Consider the following 24,686-nt stretch of genomic DNA (forward strand, 5'->3'; position numbering starts at 1 on the left):
TCAGCAGATAGAGCTATGATGAACTTATTCATGTGACTCCCAAGTCTCGCATCTATAACAAACTTAGAAATGGGATGTAAGGTGCATAGACTTTTACCTTTCCCGATAGCGATTGGCAAATTATCAACCACAATAGAAGCTTCAGTCGTGGATGAAGGACTTACTTTTGAAGAAGAAGGTAGTGTAGGTTTTGATTCCAAAGGAGATCTACGAGCGTATACCTGAGGAGGATCATGATATCGTGACTGAGTGTGAGAGGTAGGAAAGCTTGTAGGAATTGACTCCAAAGGAAGAGGGGGGGATAGGTAATGGCATAGAATCACCCTGATCGCATAGTAATCTGGAGGCAGTACTGGAAAAAAAAGGAATGGATTCAAAGAAAGATAGATCTGCACTGACATACTCCCTACGAGCGATGGGATCATAACACTGGTACCCTTTTTTATTTCTTGAATACCCCACAAAGATACACTTTATGGATTGAGCCGATAGTTTGTCTCGATGAGGCCCTAGTTTATGAACAAAACAAACACACCCAAACACCTTGAGAGGGATCGAGAAAAGAGGTGCATTGGGATATAGGATTTTCACAGGAATTTATTCTCCCAATGAGGATGACGACATGCGACTGATAAGGTAGCAAGTTGTAAGAATGGCATCTCCCCAATATGAAGGAGGCATACATGATTGTAGCATAAGGTTGCGAGCAACATCTAAAATATGTTTATGCTTCCTTTCAGCTACCCCATTTTGTTGAGAGAGGTATTAGCCCAAGTAGTTTGAGGTTGAATGTCATGAGTCTGATAAAACAGTAGTAACTCATTGGTTTTAAACTCGAGAGCATTGTCAGTGCGAATGATCTTGACAAGAGAATCAAACTGAGTTTTTATTTCAATAATGAGAGACATAAGGATTGAAGGAACTTTCGATCTATCTTTTATTAAAAATACCCATGATAATCTGAAAAAATCATCGACAATGACTAAATAATAATGACACTGGGACCTACTGGGAACTTTACTAGATCCTCATACATCAACGTGAAGAAGCTCAAATAATCTTTGACTCGATGGACTCTGACTTGAAGGAAACGAACTCTTGTGGTGTTTACCCAACTGACAGGCTTCACACTAGAATGAGGCAGAAGGTGAAATTTGAGGAAGAATTCTACGAAGTTTTGGCAACGGCACATGACCAAGACGAAGGTTCCATTGATAAGAACTGGTGGATGACTCAGACATGGTATGCACGACTCCCAGTGGTTGATGAAGATAGTAGACACCTCCATCTTCATAGTCTCCACCAATCATCTTTCTCGTCAACAAATCCTGAAACATACAACACAAAGGATCAAAAATCACTCTACAATTGTGCTCTTTTGTAATACGACTAACTGACAATAAATTTTGAGGAAAGGAAGGAGCATGAAGCACATCTGTCAGCTAAAGTAACAGAGAGATGGAAACATTTCCTTGTCGCACAATGGGAAATGAACTCCCATCGGCAAGGACAACCTTGTGATGATCACACATGGGTCTAGCTTAGAAAAAAAAATTGAAGACCCACATAGGTGTCTAGAGGCACCTGAATCAATAATCCATCTACTACCTTGGTGATTTAATCCTTCACCTGCGGAGTAAGCAACATCAGCAATGGGAGTAACTGTGTTCGAACTAGAAGGACGGTGAGACATCAATTCTTCATACTCTGCACGACTAAGAGTGACCGAGTCATTGGAAGAGCCAGTGGGAATCTCCATGTCAAGCTTCACAATTTGAGCCATGGACACATTTGATGTCTGAGAAGAAGTAGGGGGTCTACCATTTTTATCCCAACACCTATCCTTAAGATGTCCCAATTTGCCATAGTATGTACACTAAAATCTACCTCTTCCTCCTGTACCTCTGCCACGCGTATTTAGGAAATTTCCTCTTCCTCGACCTGGAGTGACGACAAGAGCCGATGTTTGTGAATCAGAATGAGTTTGTGGAAGAGTGATAGCCAATCTACTCAGGCGGTTGTAGGCTTCGGCAAGAGTTGGGACATCTGATCCTGTCAACATCAAAACCTTGGCAGCCACAAATCTCCTTGTTGCAGTTGATAAATCTCCTGCTCGACTTGTAAGATGCGGCTTACATTGATCTAGTGAGAGTACGTATCTCGAAGGTTGTCCCACATCTCTTTAGCAGTGGTGTAGTAAATAAGTCCATCAGCGATATGAAGTAATACGATGTTCATCATCCACGACATAACGATGTCATTATCTTCATCCCATGTGTTGTATTTCCTAGTTTTATCGAGTGGTTCCGGTTCTAAAAGAATATGTTTTTTTCGATGACCAGAAACGGACATCATAAAAGTCCGTGACCAACTCGCATAGTTAGAGTCATCTAGCTTGACAGAGGACCCATACAAAAAAAGGAGGCTTTATATTCTCCAATCAGCTCCTTTTTTAGATCACCATCTTTAGACATCTTGACTTAGTCTCAAACAACCACCAGACCTGACCTCGATCTGATCAATCCAGATCAGATCTACGACACGAAAGAAACAAGAAAGCACGTCAGATCTTACTTAGGGTCTCGTCGGATCTGATATAGGCCAGGCCCCACCACGATAATTCCACAACCAAATCTGACGTCAGATGGGATTCTAGATCAGCGTCTGACACACAAAAAAAGCAGATCTGATTCCACGACCTCTGTGCATCAGATCTCCACTCGATTTGGTCTTCTGCACAATCCACATGCCATGATTATCACGATTGCATCATGATGTGTAACACCCGAGATTTTTATTAGAAAATATTTCAAATTATTAAAGTTGGGCCTAGATCCATATTTCGGATCTAGGACCCATAAAGGGGTATTTACGCTTAAATGTTTGCGTTATACTAAAATAATTAGTAATCAATTAGAAATATACCTATATATATGTATATATATTAAGCAAATTCGAGGATCCACAGTTGGATCCACTTGGATCCAACTTGCGGATCCATATTTTGGGGGTTAAAATTTTTATGTTTAAAGTGAGATTTAAAATAAATAAAATTTTTAAGTTTTTAAAAGTTTATCCGAGGATCCACAGTGGATCCATTGGGATCCACTTGTGGATCCATTGGGATCCACTTGTGGATCCATATTGTTTTGGGGCCGGGTTGCGGGTCCCGGGTTCGGACCCGAGCCCCACTCCATGATAGCCCTTTTAAGAGAAAAGGGCAACCCGATAAGGATTGCCCGATACTTTGTAACATAAAAGGAAGGGGGGCAGGAGGGGGTTACGCAGGGCGTAACCGACCTCCCCCCCCCCCCCCCCCCCATCACGGCATGGGGAGTTAGGGTTTTCCATCCCTCACCTCTCTCTCTCCACTCAGTCCCCCATCTCTCCCCGTCTCTCTCGCTCGCTCGGTGCGCACACGCTGGAGGAAAGGTCGCCGACGAGCAACCAGCAGCCATCAGCGACTGCAGCGAGCTCCCTGTCACGACTGCAGCAAGGTGCAACCCCCAGCCGACCCTTCTCTTGCAGCCACGATAGCCTCCGATCGCCGGAAATCTTCATTAAGGTACGGTTCTTCTTCGAACCTGGGTGAGGAATCGAACAGGGGTTCGATTCCATACGTTGATTTGGGGGTTTTCCTGATAAACCCTAAATACCCAAATCAATTTGATTTGGGGGTTTTCTTAATATGCCCTAAATCTTGAAATCGGAACAGTTTGGGGGTCTTTCCTTCCCTTAATTAAGTCATTATCTGGAGAACAGTAATCGTATATGCTTATGAAAAAAAAAAAAAGGGGGCAATGTTGTTTCATGTTGCTGGCCACCAGTGCATGGGTTGGAGGCGACAGGCCCAGCCGACCCAGTCGGCTGGGTGCTGGCCTGTAACTCGTATGATTCAAAAAAATATATATATATATATATGTATGTTGTGTACGTTAAATCCATAGGAGCTGAGTTTATTTTTAATTTAGGTTGAAGGCTTGGATTAAGTTGCTGCATAAAAATTTGGGCATCACGAGCTCTTATGCAAGATTTTGTTAGGGGTGCATTGTGCATGTTGTTCTATGAACATGAGGGAGTTTCAACAGTAGTACATGGTTTATGCATCCTATTGATTAGATCAAAGTGTGTTTTCTGTATTTCACAAGCTTATTCTTTTTCTTATATTGCGTAGTTTAAGTAACTGTTCCCTAGTGGTGTCCTGGAACAATTGCTTTTTGGCTATTACATTCATTTTAAAGGCTGAATCTACTATTCCAATGAAGTTTGTGTTTGACAGTATGAAGTCGATGTGTTTTAAATAGTTCTTTGTGCTTTTTAAAACTTAGCAGGATTAACTTTATTGTAATAATTTACTTATTATGGTAGACTGTCCTGAAGAAGTCCAACTTAGGTTACCTTCTTGGGTTTTGACACCAGTATATCCTGAACCAGATATCCTTTAGTATAACTGGAACTCTGACCGGGAAAAATACCTGTTAGGTGCCCACCTTCCATGGGCTATTCTAGTGCTGAACAGAAAATAAAATCCCTGTTATAAAACTGTATGTGTGTGCGTGGGTTGTTTTGACGCAGAATTGGTGAGGGTAATCAGCTTGAATACGTGTTGGTATACAGGCATTAAGCTAAATATGGTGGTTAAAGTTAGCGTTATCCATAATACTGATTTCATTCATGCATAATAGCTGAAGACATTGCTTATGCTTGAAATTTTTCCTTATGTTCCTGCAGCATATGTACATAGCTGGTTTGGTTAATCAGATTTATCATTTAAATTATGAGTGAGTCCCTATGAATGTACCTGTAATCATGGATTCTGAAAAATCAAATTGCTCATGATAGTCGGTTCTTATGTGTTTTCCCACATGCTTTCCTTTTGGTATAGATCCTCAGCGGGATGCGAACAAAATTTTGATGAAAGCTTATGTTGTGTCAGCATAATCAGTGGATTTGGTTGGACGACCCACTCCAGCTGATCCAGTCGGCTGGGATGGTTGACAGGCTCAGTCGATTGGACTGAATTGACTATTTAGTTAGGAGGATAGGGGCCCGGGATTAGTAAGCCCGACCACCTTCCCTAGCATGTGCAGAAATTTACATTTTTACCCGGTGAATATGTAAAATGTTATATTAGCATCTCATTGTACTGTTTGTGCAATCATGAATGTGATCATAGATTGGTTATTGATATTTTTGTGAGCACGTATGCTTGATGAGAATGTGTAATGTATGTGCATACTGACACACTCAAAAGAGGTGTGCATTGGTGAACACCCATATGTGATGTATGTAACACACACATATTGAAATTGCATATGAATGAATTATGACATGCCTATGTTTGGGTTTATTATTTCATATGTGCATATGCTTTTGGCACTTTGGCTTAGTGTTATAAATAAAACACTACTTTTGTTTTGTGATGTGATGCATTGATGGCCTGGTTGGACCATCATCGGCCTGGAGAGCCATGGGTTTGGTTTGCTTTCACATAAGTTTTAAATACATCACTTAAACCACATAAGATGGTTTGGCACTTTACTACACTGTTCTAGTGGCTTATACGGGCTGGAGTCCCGATTGGGTCCCCGCAAGAGAGGATGCGGGTTTTCACTTTTCTTTTGCATATGGTGTTGCAAACTTAAAAGATGAATTTTAAATAAAAATATAATGAATAAGAACAGTGTAATATACCTTCTAGGATATCTCATCTGGAGTATGAGAATCTTAGTTATCCGGTCTTGGGGAGACTGTGAGAATACAAAAACTCCGTGTGCATTGTTGCCCCTGAACCCGATATTGAGGTTCTTCTCCTGGCCACGGTTTTAGGGAGAACCCGCCACTTTACCCGAGAGTGGTGTGTTAGTCACAGCTGTTAGTTTATGGTACCAAGGAAGTGGCACTTGTAGGCGTGGGGTGTCCCTTGTGTCCCCGACATTAGATGTGGAGGTCTAATGTTCCGATGAATGGTGTTGTTTCCTGATATCGGTCGATGGCTAAGTTGGAACCCAGTAATAAAATACAAATTGTGTGTTAAGCTACCCTGGGAACCTACTTGACCTCGGGGTTTGTACCCGTTTGGTGTATCCGCGGGCCACGGTAATTAAAAAGAGGAACTTAAGGATGTGTGCATCTAATAGGGCATGCATATGGAAAGATGGAACTTAAATAAAAGATAACAGAAGAAATCATGCATTGCACATAATCATGTATTTTTCTGTTATGCATTAGATCATGCAGGTTTGAATCATTCTTGATATTAGGACATCATTTGGTGGTAGCATATGACCTACTTTGTGAAATCATGCTGAAAGGTTTGATTAATTAGTTATTGATATATGACACTGTTTATTGTTCTTGACTGGTGAGTATATGCAATTATTGGTAGTTATGGATATTTAAATGTTGCAAATTTTATATCTGTACTCACTCAAATCACTGCATGAAATCTTATCCATGTTCTTTCTCTCACCTGGTTTCTTTAAAAGTAGCTGTGCTCAGAATTTCGGTTCTGACACCCTACTTTGTTGGTTTTTCACAGGAAATGGTGAACAGTGAAGTTGGATATGCGTCTGGGGATGGATGAGTTATACTTGGGCTTGTCAGCTTCAGTAGAGGACATAACGGCTCTTTCTTTTGTCTTTCAGGTCTTTTAATTTCTGCAAGTGTTACTTTACTTTCAGTTGAAGAAAACCTTGTCTTTGAAATTTACTTACTCATTAATAAAAGAGTTTTAGTTGGTTGATTTGGATGATAATTGCAACTTCGTTTGTGCTGGATGGGCTATCCAATGGAAAGTGGAACTGTGAGGACCCCAGATCTCTGGGAAGGTTTCCGCAACTCTTAAAAAAAAAAAATATTCCGCATTTTTAAAAGGGTCTGGATTGGGGTCGTTACATGATGGAGACTGCAGACATGCTCCATCGAGTACAACTTCAGCCATATTCAGAACTGACTGCATTACCACTGGTCGACCTGTTGCATTCAGACATCGACAGTGATCACGACACAGATCTGAAACCCAGATTTGTCTTTCACACGATGGTTCAGTCACGGCAGAAGCAGTGGCGACCCCAGCGGTAGCAACGGCGACAACGACACCAAAAGCAACAACCCTTGTTGCAGCCGCGACAACAGCAATGGCTTTCACAGCAGTTGTGTCACCGTCATGGTTGCAACAGCAGCGACGACTGTCGCGACAACAGCGACTCCTACGCACGAAGGCGACTGCGGTGGCAGCTGCAGAGGCGTCTTCACGCAGTGACGTCTCGAGGCGACGGTTGCAGTAGTGTCATTGTCGGCGATGTTAGTCACCTAGGGTGGGTGGCTTTGATACCATGTTGAAGTCGGCTGGGGTTTCTGGCAAAACAGAAAGAGAGAGAGAGAGAGGAAGAAATCGATAGTTTTGCATTAGACCCTAATCCCTTCTTAAAGGAATTAGTTAATAATAGGTTACAAAAAGAATCCATCTACTTTTCACTAATTACATGCTACTACCCAAACTGAAAAGATATTTTCTTTTTAACAATATTAAAAGATAAGGTTTCCTTATCTTTAAGTATTATGCTAACATAAAAATATTTACTATATATAGCATTTAACCTAATTAATTTCTAACTCAGCTAACAAAAAGAAATACAATTGATTTGGGGCCTTGGATTTTATCCTAAGTCCACTATCCAATAAGAATTCACAAAACTTGTGTCAGCCCCTATTATGCATATATTATATATTTTTTTAATTCAAACAATGAAAATATAATTATTTAAGTAAAAATTATATTTATTAAATTTTAAAACCTACGATTTTGTTTCAACATATTACATCCCTAACCCCTTAAAAGAATTTCATCCACGAAATTATAAAGTACAAAATAAATTTGAGTAATGCTCACGCATATCGTTCTCAGGCTCCCAGGTGCCTTCGTCTAGTCGGTGATGTTGTCACCGCACTTTCGCCAACGGAATCGTCTTTCTTCAAAGCACCCGCTCTTGGCAATCCACAATCTCCACCGGTCTCTCTTCAGTCGTCAAGTCTGGTTGTACTTCGACTGCCTCATACTTAATAACATGTGAGGGGTCTGGTATATACTTTCTTAACATCGAGACATAAAAGACATTGTGAATCTAGAAAAACTGATGCAAAAGTGTCACTTGATACATCGACTCACCAATTCGCTCAAGGATCTCAAAAGGTCCCACGTACCGAGGACTAAGATTTTCCTCCTTCCCGAACCTGAAACGCTCTTTGTCGGCGATATCCGAACAAAAACGTGCTCTTCCACTGCGAAACTGATCTCCCTACATCGTTGATTGGCATAGCTCTTCTGTCGGCTCTGTGCAGCGATCAATCGTTGGCAAATCAATTGCACCTGGTCTGAATAATGATGGATCACCTCTGGCGATTCGACCGCTCTAACTCCGACCTCATCCCAACACACCGGGGATCTGCAAGGCCTACCATAAAGAGCTTCATATGGGTCATACCATTACTAGCGCAAAAGCTATTATTGTATGAAAACTCAGCAAGTTTCACACACTTACCCCAATCTCCTTACTAATCCAATGCGCATGTCCTCGGGGGTCTGGATCGTCCGCTCGGACTGTCCATTGGTCTGTGGATGGAAAGTTATGTTAAACTTCGATCTGGCATCAGAAACGTGATGTAAAGCGAGGATCTCGATCTGACACGATCGAAAGTGGTACACCGTGTAACCTGACGATCTCATCGATGTACAAGTCTGCCAAGCTCTCCAGTGTCAGACTCACCTTGATCGGCAGAAAGTGTGCGCTCTTCGTCAATCGATCCACTACTACCTAGATGCATCATGCTGACGGCGGATCCGTGGTAATCCCAATATGAAATCCATCAAGATGCCATTCTATTTCCACTCTAGGATATCCAACGGTTGTAACAGCCCACCAGGCTTCTGGTGCTCGTTCTTAACTTGTTGATAAGTAAGAGAGCGAGACATATTCTGACACATCCCATTTCATCCCGTTCTACCAAAAAATTCTTTGTAAGTCTTTGAACATCTTGGTGCTACCAGGATGAACTGAATACTTCGATTTGTGGGCTTCACTCATCAGCTATTCTCTTAAAGCCTTTGAAACCCACCATCTATCCCCGAACATAATTGTCCTATCTTCCTCACGGTGGAACTGCAATTTCAGCTTCTGAGCGCTCTCACACATCTTCTCGAAGTTTGGATCATCCGATTGTAATTCCTCAATACGATCTATGATCTCGGGTCGCGCTCTCATCCCTGCACAATACATATGCTTGGCTTCATCTACAAACGGTTGTCACTTGACGAATTCTTCAAGTAAATCTCAACTTCGCCCAATCAAATAGGCAGCCGAAACCAAAGTCTTCCTACTAAATGCATCTACCACAACATTCACTTTACCCGAATGGTGAGCGATGAAGAACTCATAATCCTTGAGGAACTCTAGTCACCTATGTTACCTCAAGTTCAGATCCTTCTGCGTAAAAGTATATTTGAGGCTCTTGTGATAAGAGAGAACCTCAAACTGCTCTCCATGCAAATAGTGGAGTCAAATCTTCAGTGCAAAGACAACAACTGTCAACTCCAAGTCGTACACTGGGTAATTCTTCTTATGCACCTTTAACTGCGTAGAAGCATAAGCATTCACCTTTTCGTGTTGCATTAAGACACAACCTAGTCTGGTTCTGGAGGCATCGTTGTACACCACGAAACCTCCTGATCCTGATGGCAGAGTCAGTACTGGAGCTGAGGTCAACCTTTTCTTCAAGTCCTAGAAACTCTCCTCACAATGAGGCATCCATACATGCAACAATTTGGCCATTAAGACAGCTATACGAGAGAAATCATGAATAAATCTACGATAGTATCCAGCGAATCTCAAGGAACTCCTGATCTCGGTGACCGTCTTTGGTTGCTCCCAAAACAACACTGCTTCCACTTTCGCCGGATCCACCTCAACACTGTTGCCCGAGATGACATGGCCAAGGAGCATAACCCCGTCTAACCATAATTCACACTTTGAGAACTTAGCATAGAGCTTGTGTATCCTCAGTGTTTACAGCATGATCCCCAAATGCTCTCTGTGCTCCTCTTCGCTTTTTTAGTATATCAGGATATCATCAATGAAAACTATCACAAATTAATCCAACCATAGCTGAAAGACTTGATTCATCAAGTCCATAAAAGTTGTTGGGGGCATTAATGAGTCTAAAAGACATCACCAAGAACTCATAATACTCGTATCTAGACCAAAAAGCAGTCTTCAGGATGTCCACCTTAATCTGCAACTGGAGATATCCCGATCAAAGGTCAATCTTTGATAACACTTTTGTTGTGCGCAACTGATCGAACAGGTCATCTATCCTAGGCAAAGTGTACTTGTTCTTCACTGTTACTTGATTAAATATTTGATAATCGATACAAAGCTTCATGGATTTGTCCTTCTTGACGAACAAGACTGGTGCACCCCAAGGTGATACACTCGGTCTAATAAACTCATTGTCAAGAAGCTCCTGCAACTGCTTCTTCAGCTCCACGAGCTCGGCAAGTGTTATACGATACGTTGTTCTAGACATCAACTCAATCTCACAGTGAGGCGGTAATCCCAATAAATCCTCTAGAAAAATGTTGGGAAACTCGCGAACTACGTCCAACTGCTCCAATGGTGACTCCTGACTATCAGTTGCCGACACACTAGCCAAGAACACAGTACATGCAATATTGTGTATTTTCATAATTAGTTAGATTTTGAGATTTCTAAAATTTGGCTAAGTGTTGAGGAAAAATCGATAAATTCTCGATATTAGGATATGATAATTGAGTCTAGGCATGGCCCAAGTCTCATTGGAAAGACTGAAACAAGCCAATTGAAGGGTGATAAAAAGTTTTATTTTCAACCTTTAAATTCAAGCGAAATTCGAGCAAACAACAACAACTACGCCTTCATCCCAAAACATGGGGTCGGCGATATCAACCAAAAAAGAAAATCATTCTGGGTCTTCCACATGAATCCTTCTCCTCCAATCATTTATATCCAATGCCATGTCCTCGGTGAGGTTCAAAGCATTCATATCCTTTCCTATCATCTCCATCCAAGTCTTCCTAGGCCTACCCCGACCTCTTTTAACTAATATATTTTCTCATTTCTCCATCCAAGTCTTCCTAAGCGAAATTCGTGCAAAATTCGGGTTAAACTCGGGCAAATTTCGAAGGCAAAATTTGAAGTATATACCGTTAGATGCGTCTCGAAATACTGAGCTCAACGATATTTTACTTTTCCGAATACTAACCTTTTTGCCCTTTTAGGGGAAATGATTATTTTTGGAGTCTTCATTAGCATACATTATGCATTATAATATGCCTTGTCCGCATAGATTGATATATATTGAATATATTTATTTCATATTGATATTCTTATTGTTAATGAAGTGTATATTGTTATGATCCTTTAAGTTTTTGTATTTCTTTGAGACATTAAAGTCTAGCTCTTATATGATTCTTACTTATTGACAATTTGATATAGTTGTTTAGAATTGTTGATGGTTTAAATTTTCGTATGAAATGTCTATCTAAGCTATTGAAATATTGTTTGAGCATGCTTTCCTCCTGATAGTTTATATTGATAAGTGATAATTTTTGGTCTCTAGTGTTTTAATATCTTGTATGTATATTTGAAAGTGTTGTTTTTGTAACTATGGATGTTTTAGAATTACTGGAGATATGAAATTATGTTTAGTAACTCCTGTTTGAAAGGTCTATTGTATCTCTTACATGCATTCAGTTGGTTTTTGCACTTGTTTTTGAATTTTTTTAATAATTTTTCTCCTAATTGTTTATATATTTGTAATTTATATCGTATTTTCTATACATTGTATTTTCTCATGTCTTTGGTGTGTGTGGCCATCTTCTCTCCATATATATACATATATGTATATATATGTATATATTTTTCTCCTGATTGTTTAAATGATTGTAATTTATATTGTATTTTCTATATATTGTATTTTCTCATGTCTTTGGTGTGTGTGGCCATCTTCTCTCCATATATATAAATATATTTTTATATTTATACATATTTATATATAATATTAGTTTTATATATATAATCAAAGTCATGGATTGGGGTAATGCTCCTTGGAGATTTGAAAGATTGGATTCCTAATAATGATCAAGTTTCCTTTGGAAGATCTATTGTTGTTGGAAGGACTCACCATAAAGATTATTATTTGAATCCATTGAAGATCTATTATTGTCCCTTGTATTTTGTTTGCAAGCTTCAGGTTGTCCACCGTAAGTTTGAGGGAGGGTGTTAGGATATATGAATTTTATTATATACCTAAGTATACTAGGGTTATAGGTATTTGTTTTGTATTTCATTGTATTTTTTTCTCATTGTATTCCAAGTATACTAAAGTATACTTATTGTGATTTAGATTTTAGCACAAGGATAGTTTAAGATAAGTATACATATTGTATACTTTTAGGGTAGAATAGGGATTTTATTTTTATTATTATTAGTCATTATTTAAGATGACTAAATTTTGTAATTTTATTTATTTATTTACTTTTCTTTTTGGTCAAATAAGATTGACCAACTAGCAGTTGGGGTCTATAAAGGCTAGTTTGACTAGCATAAGGATTTGCTTTAATAGCTAGTTTGAATAGTCAAACTAGTTGATGGGATTTGCTCTAACAGTAGGACTAACTCTAATGGCTAGTTTGACTGTTATGTCTTCCTCTATATATTGTTCATTGTTTTGTTGTTTAGGTGAGAGAGGATGGATGTACAAATGTGGTGTGTTTGAGTGTTTTTGTATTGAGGTTCATTTATAATTTTTTGTTTATTTATTATTAATAAATATTATTTATTTTATTTATTGATGTTCTTGTGGGTGTATAAATATGTTGCTTCTTATCTTTGGTTAAATGAGTTATGGTATGCTTTAGATTCTTTTTGTTCGTCGTTCGGTTGTGTCTAGGGATCCATGCCACTTTGTGGCAGTTACATGGCCCTTACCATTCTTGGCCACAAACTTATAATATGAGAGCTACAAATGAAGAAGGTCCTGATAGCTAGAAACGAGAGCACAAAATGAAAGAATATTACCACTTCATCATCAATTAATAAATGTATAGTGAACATAAGTAATAATTTTCAGGAAAATTTCCTGTCACCTATAAAGAAAGCAAGTATTCTTTAACAACTCAATATGGACGAACATGTGAGTGTTCAATTTTTTGTCGAAAAGAATTATATGATTTTTTATGGTAGTGTGTTACTACTTGTCAGAATCTTAAACATATATATCAGCTTCTTAAAACTCTAGTCGGAACATGAATCTATTTCATCATTCCACGCAGAAATAGATGTGCCTAGAAGATTTTTCATGATTCTGATGATTGGTTTATAACAGAACCATGAGAAATAAGAGCGAAAGGATAAACAAGTTGGTCTATGACTCGTTTCCACATTTAGGGCCTGCAGGTCAGACTTAATCTTCCCAAAAGCATATTGTTTGCTATCCTTTGATTTGTCGCCTATTTCTTGATAACTGATGCATCATACGATGTCCAAAACTACAGACAGAGTTCAGTTTGGAAGCAACTAGGGCAACATGTAGCGGAAGCATATGCAGGGTTCGGAACAGTAGGCCCAAGCTGACTGTAATACATGCAAAAAGACCAAATATATAGCTTGCAGATGAATAAATAGCACATGTTTCCGTATGAAAAATCTCAGGTATCCAATCAAGATATATTATGAAAGAAATTTTCATATAAATGTTTCACCTTATGATAAAAAATAATCTTTAGATTACTAACTCCATAAACATGTATGGAAATGAACAATGTTTCAGAGTTCAGACACTTACATCACGTGCTTCAAATATATTTAAATTTCATAAATAATGAACAATAAAAATGCCAAAATTGACTGAATCCAGAAATTTGATTAGTAGTAGTGAGTTGCTAGCACATCAAGGACTGAATACATGTTTCCGTATGAAAAATCTCAGGTATCCAATCAAGATATATTATGAAAGAAATTTCCATATAAATGTTTCAGCTTATGATAAAAAATAATCTTTAGATTACTAACTCCATAAACATGTATGGAAATGAACAATGTTTCAGAGTTCAGACACTTACATCACGTGCTTCAAATATATTTAAATTTCATAAATAATGAACAATAAAAATGCCAAAATTGACTGAATCCAGAAATTTGATTAGTAGTAGTGAGTTGCTAGCACATCAAGGACTGAATAACAAAGAACAAATAGAAAGGAAGGTGGTAATAAAACCTTGCGTGAAAGTTGGTAGGGGCAGGACACCAACCAAGCACCCGAATGTCGTGTGGAAGGACCTTATTAAGCACCTTTACATAATCAATTTCTCCCTTACCTAAAAGGATAACAACTTGAAAGATCAATAAGCAGGTTAGGCATTAAGGGAGAAAAAAAAGTAATGGATTAGTAAAAATATTTGCTTAATAAAAGCTTCAGAAAGCATAAATATTAGGAAGGTGGGCAATGATTCTGAATTTAAGAAATAAGCCCCATGCATTCTCACGGCCTCACATCTATTATCTTAGCCCATAGACTTGCTTGTTGAATCAATTTGAAAGAATTATCCTTCCATTACGGAAACATCACATTATTTCCATGAAGTGTTTGATGAATTATGGACAGGTTTTTAGAACATGATGGTCATGCTTATGATTGTGTTTATGTTGAAATAGTGTGCATGGTTACTAACTCATAATTGTAGCTGTAGTTTGAGATATCTCATTCTTCGCTGGTTAGGACCCCACTTGAATCTCCTGTGTACCTGAAATCGAGAACAAGAAGAAGAGAAACAGGAAAAGCAGCAGAATAAGAGAGGAGAAAGTAAGAAGGAAGATAAGAGGTGATGAAGAGGAGAGGAGAGTAACTTCTATCAACCTACTCCCTCATTCTTTTTATTAATGAGAAGGCAGCCCATTTTCTGACATCAAAAAGACCACCATGCTCACCATATGTAACGCCCCAAAAATCCAGGACTTGTAACTTTTAGAATAGTTTAGAAAGCTTTGAAATCATACAATTATCAAAGTCTAAATAGTACTTCAGCGGAAAAATGATATTTTTTAAAACAACAAGTCGATGGACCTTGAGCGCATTACAGCGTAAACTTTTTTTTACCGAATTCCACACAACTATTGAAATCAAATGGTTTTAAAATGCAATTTCAATGATTGAGAATTTGTTTGTTGAAACCAAGAAGAAGTTTATTAAAACAGTTTTAGTAACTCAAGGTTTAATAAAAAAAGAAATTTTGAAATACACTTTATACCAAATTTACCAACATGTCTTCAGGACCGAAACGTCAGGGAAAGAGCTCTATCTTGATCTCATCACGCCATTATGTCATCGCAGACTGTATTACCTATCCATTACCTGCCCATAAAATGGATCTGTTCCACTAAAAACTGGTAGGTACACAGACAGGACAATATTGAACATAATTAAGCAGAATAATTTAATATGTCAAGTAGACAGGCAATTTTATAGCAATTTAATTTCAACAGATTCATGGATTAACTATCGTGAGTAAAATGCTAAAACTATTACACGCATTTCACTGGCTCAAGTAGGATAATTATTATAAACAAAGCACTGCATAAGCAAGCAAAATACGATGCTACATCAACCACACACACAATTTTATAAGTATTGAAACTCGTTGCATGCTATAGCTTTCATACGTGCATAACTCAACAAATTGTGTGATCGGATTTAAATTATGTTTCGATATTAACTGGCCAAGTGGGTACGCACAAGGCACGACTCTAGAAACAGTCTAGACTGATCCGGGGGTTTATTATGCTATGTACTTTATGATAACCTGGATAGCTAACTGAGTCCGCACCTAAGGGAACGGTCAGTGACCAAGAGAGAAATCCCCAAAGCAGCATAAACAATGGATGCATCCCGAACATGGAGAGCTACCACCTAGGATAATTATGGTAGTCCCTTTCCCCTAACTCTGATGACTGGGGAAGCCGAGTTTTTTGATCGTAACTGCCATTAATGGCTTGTCCATCGAAGTTTTTGTACCTTCCCGTCCTCTCTCCTGACAGGAGTCAGCGGTTCGAATGAGTACATCAGGAGTAGTTAACTGAAGACCCATTCTACATACTCTGGTCTTTTGACCCAACTCGAGTATCTTGCCGATGAAGGCGGAATCATCACTTATTTAGGTGATCTCAGCATTTTGTTATTTGCACTCATCAAGGTTGCCACAACCTACTCATCCAATCATCGCAACGTAAGAAAACATACTTGTCAAAAAGTAGGGGCGTACTTGTCAAAAGTATGACTACGATGAAAGGGATATGATTTCACCAAAGAAACCTCAACAGATATTATCTGCAAAAGAAGTAACACAACACAATTTGGCAAGATAAGTCTTGAATTCATTTCAACAATATTTTGCATATTTCATGATACGTGGTCGTCTCGGATCTCTCGTCCAATCAACAAAGTACTTAACATATCATGTATGACTAAAAGTACGCAACACTGGAAAAAAGGAGGTGCGTAGGCTTCTCAAAAGGAACACACAACTTCATAACGATCCAAAGAATATAGGAGTACTCATTTGGCACGATTCATCATTAAAAGCCACAATGCCCCATTAAGTCATTCACACGAGGCACAACACTATTAATCTTGCATCCAAAATTTATCTTAATATCGACATGATTTGCACGACACGCGACACTAAGTTTAATAAATGAAGAATGGGTCCTTCAACAGAACCTCACTCGATCATAGGCTCCTGCCCCCAATCGGGGTTATTCAAAATGAGTCGCAACTTGAATCAAGGTTATAAAACATTTCTCCCAAGTGTGTGGACTTGGGAGGGGCCAAATGTGACTTCGCAATCTTGCAAGACTTAATCATACTTTGCAAAAGTTGTGCATTTTGAAGAGCACCGGGTTCGCAGAAGGAAACTCGTTTTTAGAGAACTGAAATGCACAAGCACAACTTCTAGTGTTTTGAAAACAAGTGAAATCAGGATGGGCACAAGACTACATTTATGTAGGTACATATTTACCATAAGTGTCAACATATGCAGGTTATAACATGACGACAAACAACTCTCGACTTGCGATGCCGCACTTCGAGCAAAAAGCACATAAGTAACACACGAGGTACCAAAACCATACCTTGGCCACTTAGACAAACACATAAGGTCATAAGTAATACATGAGACCCGAAGTCGTACCTCACTTAAAGGAAACGTACATGCAATCAAACAATGGCATAGGTATTGCAAGAAGTACGAAACCACATCTCAAATTCATAAACAACTACACAAAATGAAATTGTACCTTGACCCATGAGCATGCAAACAAGAAAATATGAACTGCAGAAGCAATATAACTCTAAGCATGTCTAGCATGGGCATCTTAATTATTTCAACTTAATTAAGTTCATCTATTACCCTTTGTGCGACTTTACCCTACCTAGAAATGTTGTGCAGCTGCGTGCGTCTATGGGTGTAGATGATACGAGGCTCAGGCCGCGGAGCCAGAGCGGGGTTCGATACGAAGTCTGCAAAAGTATGAGTATTCAGCGCTACATTATTTATCATGCGAAGAAAAGAAAATCAGGCCTATCGATCGAAAAAGAGAGAGGCAGCAGGGGTGTGCCCCTGTTGGCCGAAAACGGAAAAGCGACAGGGGGCGAGCCCCTGCCGGCTGACAACAGCGGGACGACAGGGGATGAGCCCCTATCGAAAACAGTGAAGCGGCAGGGGGCCAGCCCCTGCCGACAGCAACAAGGCGGCAGAGGGCCTGCCCCTGCCGACCGCAGCGAAGCGGCAGGGGGGCCAGCCCCTGCTGACAGCACGAGACGGCAGGGGGCCAGCCCCTGCCGACTGCATTGAAGCGGCAGGGGGGCCAGCCCCTGCCGACAGCACGAGACGGCAGGGAACCACCCCCTGCCGACAGCATCGATGCGGCAGGGGGGCAGCCCCTGCCGACAACAATGAAGCGGCAGGGGTTGAGCCCCTGCCGACAGCCAAGAGACGGCAGGGCCAGCCCCTGCCGACAGCAACAAGGAGGCAGGGGCCAGCCCCTGCCGACAACCGAGAGGGAGAGAGCTCGGGACGGGGGTGACAAGGGGACAAGCCCCTACGTGCCAAGAATAAAGGGGCAGCAGGGGGATATCCCCTGCCCTCCCAGAAGCCAAGAGGCGGCAGGGGGCGAGCCCCTGCCAGCCCAGCAAAACAAAGGGCGACAGGGGCATTGCCCCTGCCAGCCGAGACAGGAAGGCGGCAGGGGCACTACCCCTGCGCGCCAAAACCCTAGAGGCAGCAGGGCGAGCCCTTGCCTGCCGGGAAACAGGAAGCGGCAGGGGCATTGCCCCTGCCTACCGGTGATCGAGAGGCGGCAGGGGGACTAACCCCTGCCAGAGAGAGAGACCGGGGTGACAAGAGCCACCAACCTCCTGTCGACCCCTTCGCAGGCCACAGAAGAGAGGGGGGCGCGGCAGGGGCCGTGCGCCGCCTGTCGACCTCCCAACGAGGTGACAGAGAAAAGGGGGGGGGGAAGAGAGAGAAGAAGAAGAGGGAGGAGAAGAGGCGTACCTGAGAGGCGGTGGCCGGCGTCGGCGTGGGTCGCAGCGACGGCGGCGTTGGTGGCGTGCGCAGCAACGGAGGAGGGGGGTTGTCGCAAGGGGATCGAAGGGCTGCGAAAGGGAGGCGTGCCTCCCCTCGCCCTCCTACACAGGTCTTAAAGGCACAGGGGGGGCGATGAATGAGGAAACCCCAATGGGTTTCCCCCTATCTCCCCGAAATCGCAGGTGGAGGGGTGGGGGGGGGGGGGGGGGGGGGGTGTTGCGGCGCTCGGGAAGAGGATTTAAAATCCTCTTCCTGAGTCGGGTTACTAAAACCCCAATGAAAATGGGCTCGGGTCGGGTCCGGACCCGACCTGACCCGGCCCGGTCCAATACAATAAAAAAAAATTAAATGAAACGTGGGTTTTACACCATATTATAAAGATGTTGGACTATGTACCAGTCGACAAAAAGATGGACAGAAAACAACCTCTATACAAAGTCTATGTCTTCTCTACACTCCCCCTCAAGTTGGGGGTGAATATATCTATCATCTCCAACTTGCCTGTCATCTCCTCATGTTTGGTCTTGTGGACAGCCTTTGTGAGAATATCAGCCAACTGATTGTGAGTCCTTATATGAGAAAGTTTGAAAACCTCATTCTCAATTTTCTCCCTAACAAAATGGCAGTTTAACCAATGTGCTTAGTTCTCTCATGATGTACAGCATTTGTGGCAATGTGAATCGCTGAATTGTTGTCACAATATATTTTCATGGGCATCTCAACTTTGAAACCCATTTCACACAAGATTGATCTTATCCATATTCCTTCACACGTCCCTAATGCCATTGCCCGATTTTCTGACTCAGCACTAGATCTTGAGACCACATCTTGCTTCTTGCTCCTCCACGATGCAAGATTCCCTCGAACAAAAGCACAATATCCAGTTGTCAATTTTCTATCCTCTAAGGATCTTGCCAAATCATCGTTTGCATATATTTATACTTTACAATGATTGTTGTTTGTATACAAAATTCCCTTTTAAGTATCTTAAAACTCTAAAAACACTTTGCATATGGATTTTACTTGAAGCATGCATATACCTGTTCAACCAACTCACTGCATAAGTAATATCTGGCCATGTTATTGAGGTAGATAAGCTTTCCCGCCAGTCACTGATACTGTAATCTATCCTCATAGGGTTCTCCATTATTTAAACCCACCTTTTGATTTGAGTCCATAGGAGAATCTATGGGTTTACACCCCAACATACATGTTTCGCTCAAGAGATCTAACACATACTTCCTTTGAGAAATTACAATGCCTTTGTGTGATCTAAGTACCTCGATTCCAAGGAAATATCTAAGTTGGCCCAGGTCCTTGATGTCAAAGACCATTTTAAGGTGTAGTTTTAACTTCTTAATTTCTTCTTCAACATCCCCAAGAACAACTATATCATCAACATACACTATCAGAATGCTCACCAACTGCCATTTTTTTATGAAGAGAGTATGATCAAAGGTACTTCTTTGGTACCCGAACTCAATAATTGCTCAGATGAACTTATCGAACCATGCACGAGAGGACTGCTTTAACCCATAGATTACTTCTTAACTTACATACAACACTTTGGGCTCTTGTTAGTTCTAGGCCAGGGTGAAGAACCATGTAAACTTCTTTTGTAAGATCCCCATGTAAGAAAGGATTCTTCACATCTAATTAATATAGGGGACATGCTTGATGGGCTGCAATGGCAAGCATTACTCTTATAGAGTTCAACTTTTCCACTAGAGCAAAAGTCTCCTGATAATCTATCCCATGATAATCTATCCCATATGTTTGGGTGTATCCCTTAGCTACCAATTTGTGCCTTATAACGTTCAATTGATCCATCAGGTTTAAACTTGAGTGTGTATACTCACTTACATCAAACAACCTTCTTTCTAGATGGCATCGATACTAGGTCCCATGTGTGATTTTTTTAAAGCGCCTTTAATTCACCTTCCATTTAGAATATTTCATGGCATCTTCCACATTTCTTGGAATAGGAACTGAATCGCAGGTAGCAATGACGGTACTGTAGAAACGATAAAGAGATTGATAGGATATGAAGTTACACATTTGATAAGTAACATATTTTGCCTCTTTCCTTTTCGAAGGGCCATAATCACTTACATAAGGTAATGGCGTTTCAGGCTCTCTGTCTGAAATCACCCCTTGGAACCCTAAATCAGGAGGATCTGTAGGAGTGGACATAGAAGGCATGAAGACTCCCCTTGTATATGTTTTGATGATGTCAGGGTTTGACACCTTATACTCTCCAAGACTACTTTCTATTGGAACCCAAGGCATAGAATATCAGGACTTCACTTTCACCCAAAAACTCCACTTTTACACTTTCTTGGGTATAATATGGCACTTCAAAAAAGACCACATCCATAGAAATAAATTTCCTCTTCACTACTGACTCATAACATTTATACTATTTTTTTCCCAACACATAGCCTATGAATATACATCTCCTCGCTCTAGGGTCAAGCTAATCCCGATATATGTGGGGAATGTGTACATAGCAGACATATCCAAACACCCTAGGAGTGACATGAAATAAAGGTTCCTTGAGTTTCAAGATACTAAAAGGAGATCTACCCTTTAACACTTCTGTGGACATTCTATTTATGAGATACGCAATAGTGAGACACTTGAAGACCAATAGGTTTTGGGAGCATTCATTTCAAGCATCAGTGATCTGGTAACTTCCAAAAAAGCTGTCGATTTTTCCTCTCAGCAACCCCATTTTGTTGGGGTGTATTAGGACAAGTGGTTTGGGATTCAATAGCATGTTCACAAAGATAACTTTGTAATTGAGAAGAAATATATTCTCCAGCACTGTCAGATTGAAGTATCTTCACTCTTGCATGGTATTGATTCTCAACCATTTTGTGATAAACGGAAAAAATAGATGAGACCTCATCCTTGGACTTTAGCATATACACAGTTGTTACTCTAGAGAAATCATCTATAAAAGTCACAAAATAATTATAACCAAAAAGTGATATAATGGGTGCAGGCCCCTAAATATCAATATGGACTAATTCAAAAGGTTCAAAACTACTGGACTGACTGGTATGGAATGACACTCTACACTGTTTTGCCCTTTGACAAGTATCAGAATGTAAGACCTGACACCTTTCCCTATTTACAATTTCTGGGTACAAAATTTGCAACTTTGAGATGGCAGCATGCCCAAGTCTCAAGTGCAACAACAACACAGTATTTGACTCAAACGACACATGGTAACCCTCCGTAGATGATCTTTGGATTGTTCCAAGCTTGTATAGCCTTGCTGCCTCATGTCCACGACCAAAGATCCTGCCGCATCGCAATACGAGTGTGTATCATACGATACACCCTTGTATCATGTTGTATAGTATGATACATGGTGTATTGTACGATATACCTTTGACGCACTTCAAAAAGGCTGAAAGTTACTTTTTCATTTTGGGTTTCAAATACCTTTTGAGGACCGACTTCTTCATTTGTCTAGAGGCCATTAGAGTGTATTTACACCGTTTTTTCACTCAAAGAAGTGGGTTAAGGTAAAAAAAGTGCATTTCCACCATTTTTCCACTCATGAAAAAGGGTTGAGGTAAAAAAAATATATTATGAGTAAAATTATAAAGTTATTCTCCAAAAAAAAATTTCCTCGAGAGGTGCTCCCCCCCCCCTCCTATAACCCCCTGCCAACTTACCACAAAGTTAGATCTGCAATAATTAAAGACTTATATCCAGGAAGAAATTAGGCTCCACACTCCTCCAACAAAGATGTCATAAGTTGATCTAGCATGGCAATAGGGCACTCAAGTAACGAGTGAAAACCGATTAAAAATCGAGTGCAACTATTGCCATAATATTTTTGTTTGTGTAATATGAAAGTATGAGTCATGTGATATGTTCTTAATTGCAAGATATTTAATATTTTTCATTGTTCTTGTGAAATAATTGATGTTTGATGATGTCTTATGCAACTCATAAAGACGTAAAAGCTTCATATGTGATTTTATGGTTGTATTCTATGCAATTCATCATTGTTTCATGCGATATGATTTTTTAGATTTTTTGCTAATTTTTTCTGATTTTGCTTACTTTTTTGGAAAATTTTTATTAAAAATTTACAATTCGGTGTTACTTTGGGCCCGACCGATACAGGTGACGATACGATACTTACAACCTTAATCCAAAGTATACGCAAAGAAGAAGAGAAAATGAGAGGATTAGGGGTTGTTGCTCCTCCTATTCACGATTCCTAATGAGAGAATGTGAGCCTATCCATGGCATTATATAGAGAATAATACAAGTGGGTTTGAAAACCCAATACAATAAGGAAACCCAATACAATAAAGAACTCAATACAATAATGAGGTTCAAATCTGTCCAGAATTGTATACTATATTGTCTATTGTGTTTATTTGAGTTGTAAATGGCACTTTAGTCAAGTGTGTTGCAAAAGGGGAAGTCATTCCTTTATATATCGTGCATCTTCTAAAAGGATGAATATAACCTATTATTATCCTCACTCATCATCTTCTTCTTCTTTGTGACTGCATATAGGTGGCATGTAATCTGAGCTTTCAGTGTGGGACAAAATGCAGGTTGAATGAAACCAGATATTATCTAATTACATTGCACCACAGTTTAGCTGAAAAAGTCACCCCGCCTCACATGCAAGTTATCTTGGATTTAATGGCTTCTTCTCCTTACATGAATTTGGCAGATCGATAAATGATTGATCCACTTTTGGTGAATCCATGATTTTATGTTCTCTTTGAGGAACAGTTGGGGGATCCCACACCCTTCAACACTTTTATTGGGGCTCAATATTTGAAATATTGAAACATTTTCCCCACATAGAGCAACTATACCAATGGAAACTATCATATTCATTCATGCAAACTAAGTTAACGATTTCTTTCCAATTTAAATAATTTCTTTTAAATCTGAAAATGGTTATTTGATTTTCATGAGCAACGTGACCAATCCATGACATTAAACCATGCAAAATTAAAAATAAAGATTAGGTTCTAACATTATGAAAACAATTCCTTTTAAATTTGAAAACAGTTTATTTGATTTTCCTGCAAGTATTGACAGATAGCGTTCTAATTGATAGTGTAACAGTTTGGGTTTTCTTCTCAATGTCAATGTCACAAAAGTCCATTGATTTGTAATTTATACATTCAAGTATTCAAACCATCTAACAGTATGAATCATAATCATACTAAGCAAATACAAAATATTTAGACAAGTCAGTATGAATCACAATCATACTAAGCACATACAAAATAGAAGAACATTCGCTTTAGTTGAATTAACAAGAGAAGATCTCCAACAGAAGAAGGCAAAATCAATTGAATACCATGTATTTCTTGATGTCTTCCCTCACATTTTTCATGTTTCTCAGAGTCTTTTAGATTTGACCGCAGGTATATCGCAATTACCTGCAGCAAAGGACGTTAGTACAAGGATCCCATAGGTTACCTGGATGAAAATGAATTTGCTGAAAGAGAAACTAAACCATCTTTGTTATTCACTAGATATATAGCAGCATATACATCAACTAACAAAGAAAGAATGACCAGACCGAAAATCATGTCGGTGTCTGGCAAGAACATTAACTGTCATGCCATTATTTTCAACTGACCTGCCCAACTGCAGAGACCCCCTTGTCTGTACGACCACACCTAGAGTAAGATAACTCCTTTTTCTCACCAGTTAAAAGTTTTGTCTTATGAAGTGCCTTGAAAATTTCTGACTGCAAGCAAGAACAAAATGTCATAAGATAGTCTAAGTCGAGGTTACCAAACTAGGAAGTGGAAGCAGGAAACAAAATGAGAAGCAAGATATTTTAAAATTTATAAGGAGGAAGCGAGGAATCAATTTAAAACTAGGAATAAAAAAAATAAGTGATATGGGATCGAGTGGGAAGCAAAATATTAATCAAAGGAAAAGGGAATACAAATAACTATTCTTAAATTTTGTGATTTTGTAGTGTAAGAATTAAATTCTTCTC

The 24,686-nt window shown here is 39.7% G+C and overlaps 1 protein-coding gene across 1 annotated transcript in view; it reads right to left on the reverse strand.

The window, feature by feature from the left end:
* The window catches only part of LOC149811969 (Pseudouridine synthase family protein), a 213,968-nt gene that overhangs the window by 138,299 nt on the left and 50,983 nt on the right, over positions 1-24,686 (reverse strand). Inside the window, exons 6-8 of the mRNA XM_089993190.1 lie at positions 24,318-24,428; positions 24,033-24,114; positions 14,314-14,413 (exon numbers count right to left, since the gene is read on the reverse strand). Of these exons, the coding sequence (XP_089849316.1) occupies positions 14,314-14,413; positions 24,033-24,114; positions 24,318-24,428 (293 nt within the window). The remainder of the gene's footprint in view (positions 1-14,313; positions 14,414-24,032; positions 24,115-24,317; positions 24,429-24,686) is intronic.

The sequence above is a fragment of the Nuphar pumila genome, chromosome 17 (assembly GCF_984573655.1).
Source record: "Nuphar pumila chromosome 17, dmNupPumi1.hap1.1, whole genome shotgun sequence".
Classification (NCBI taxonomy): Eukaryota; Viridiplantae; Streptophyta; class Magnoliopsida; order Nymphaeales; family Nymphaeaceae; genus Nuphar; species Nuphar pumila.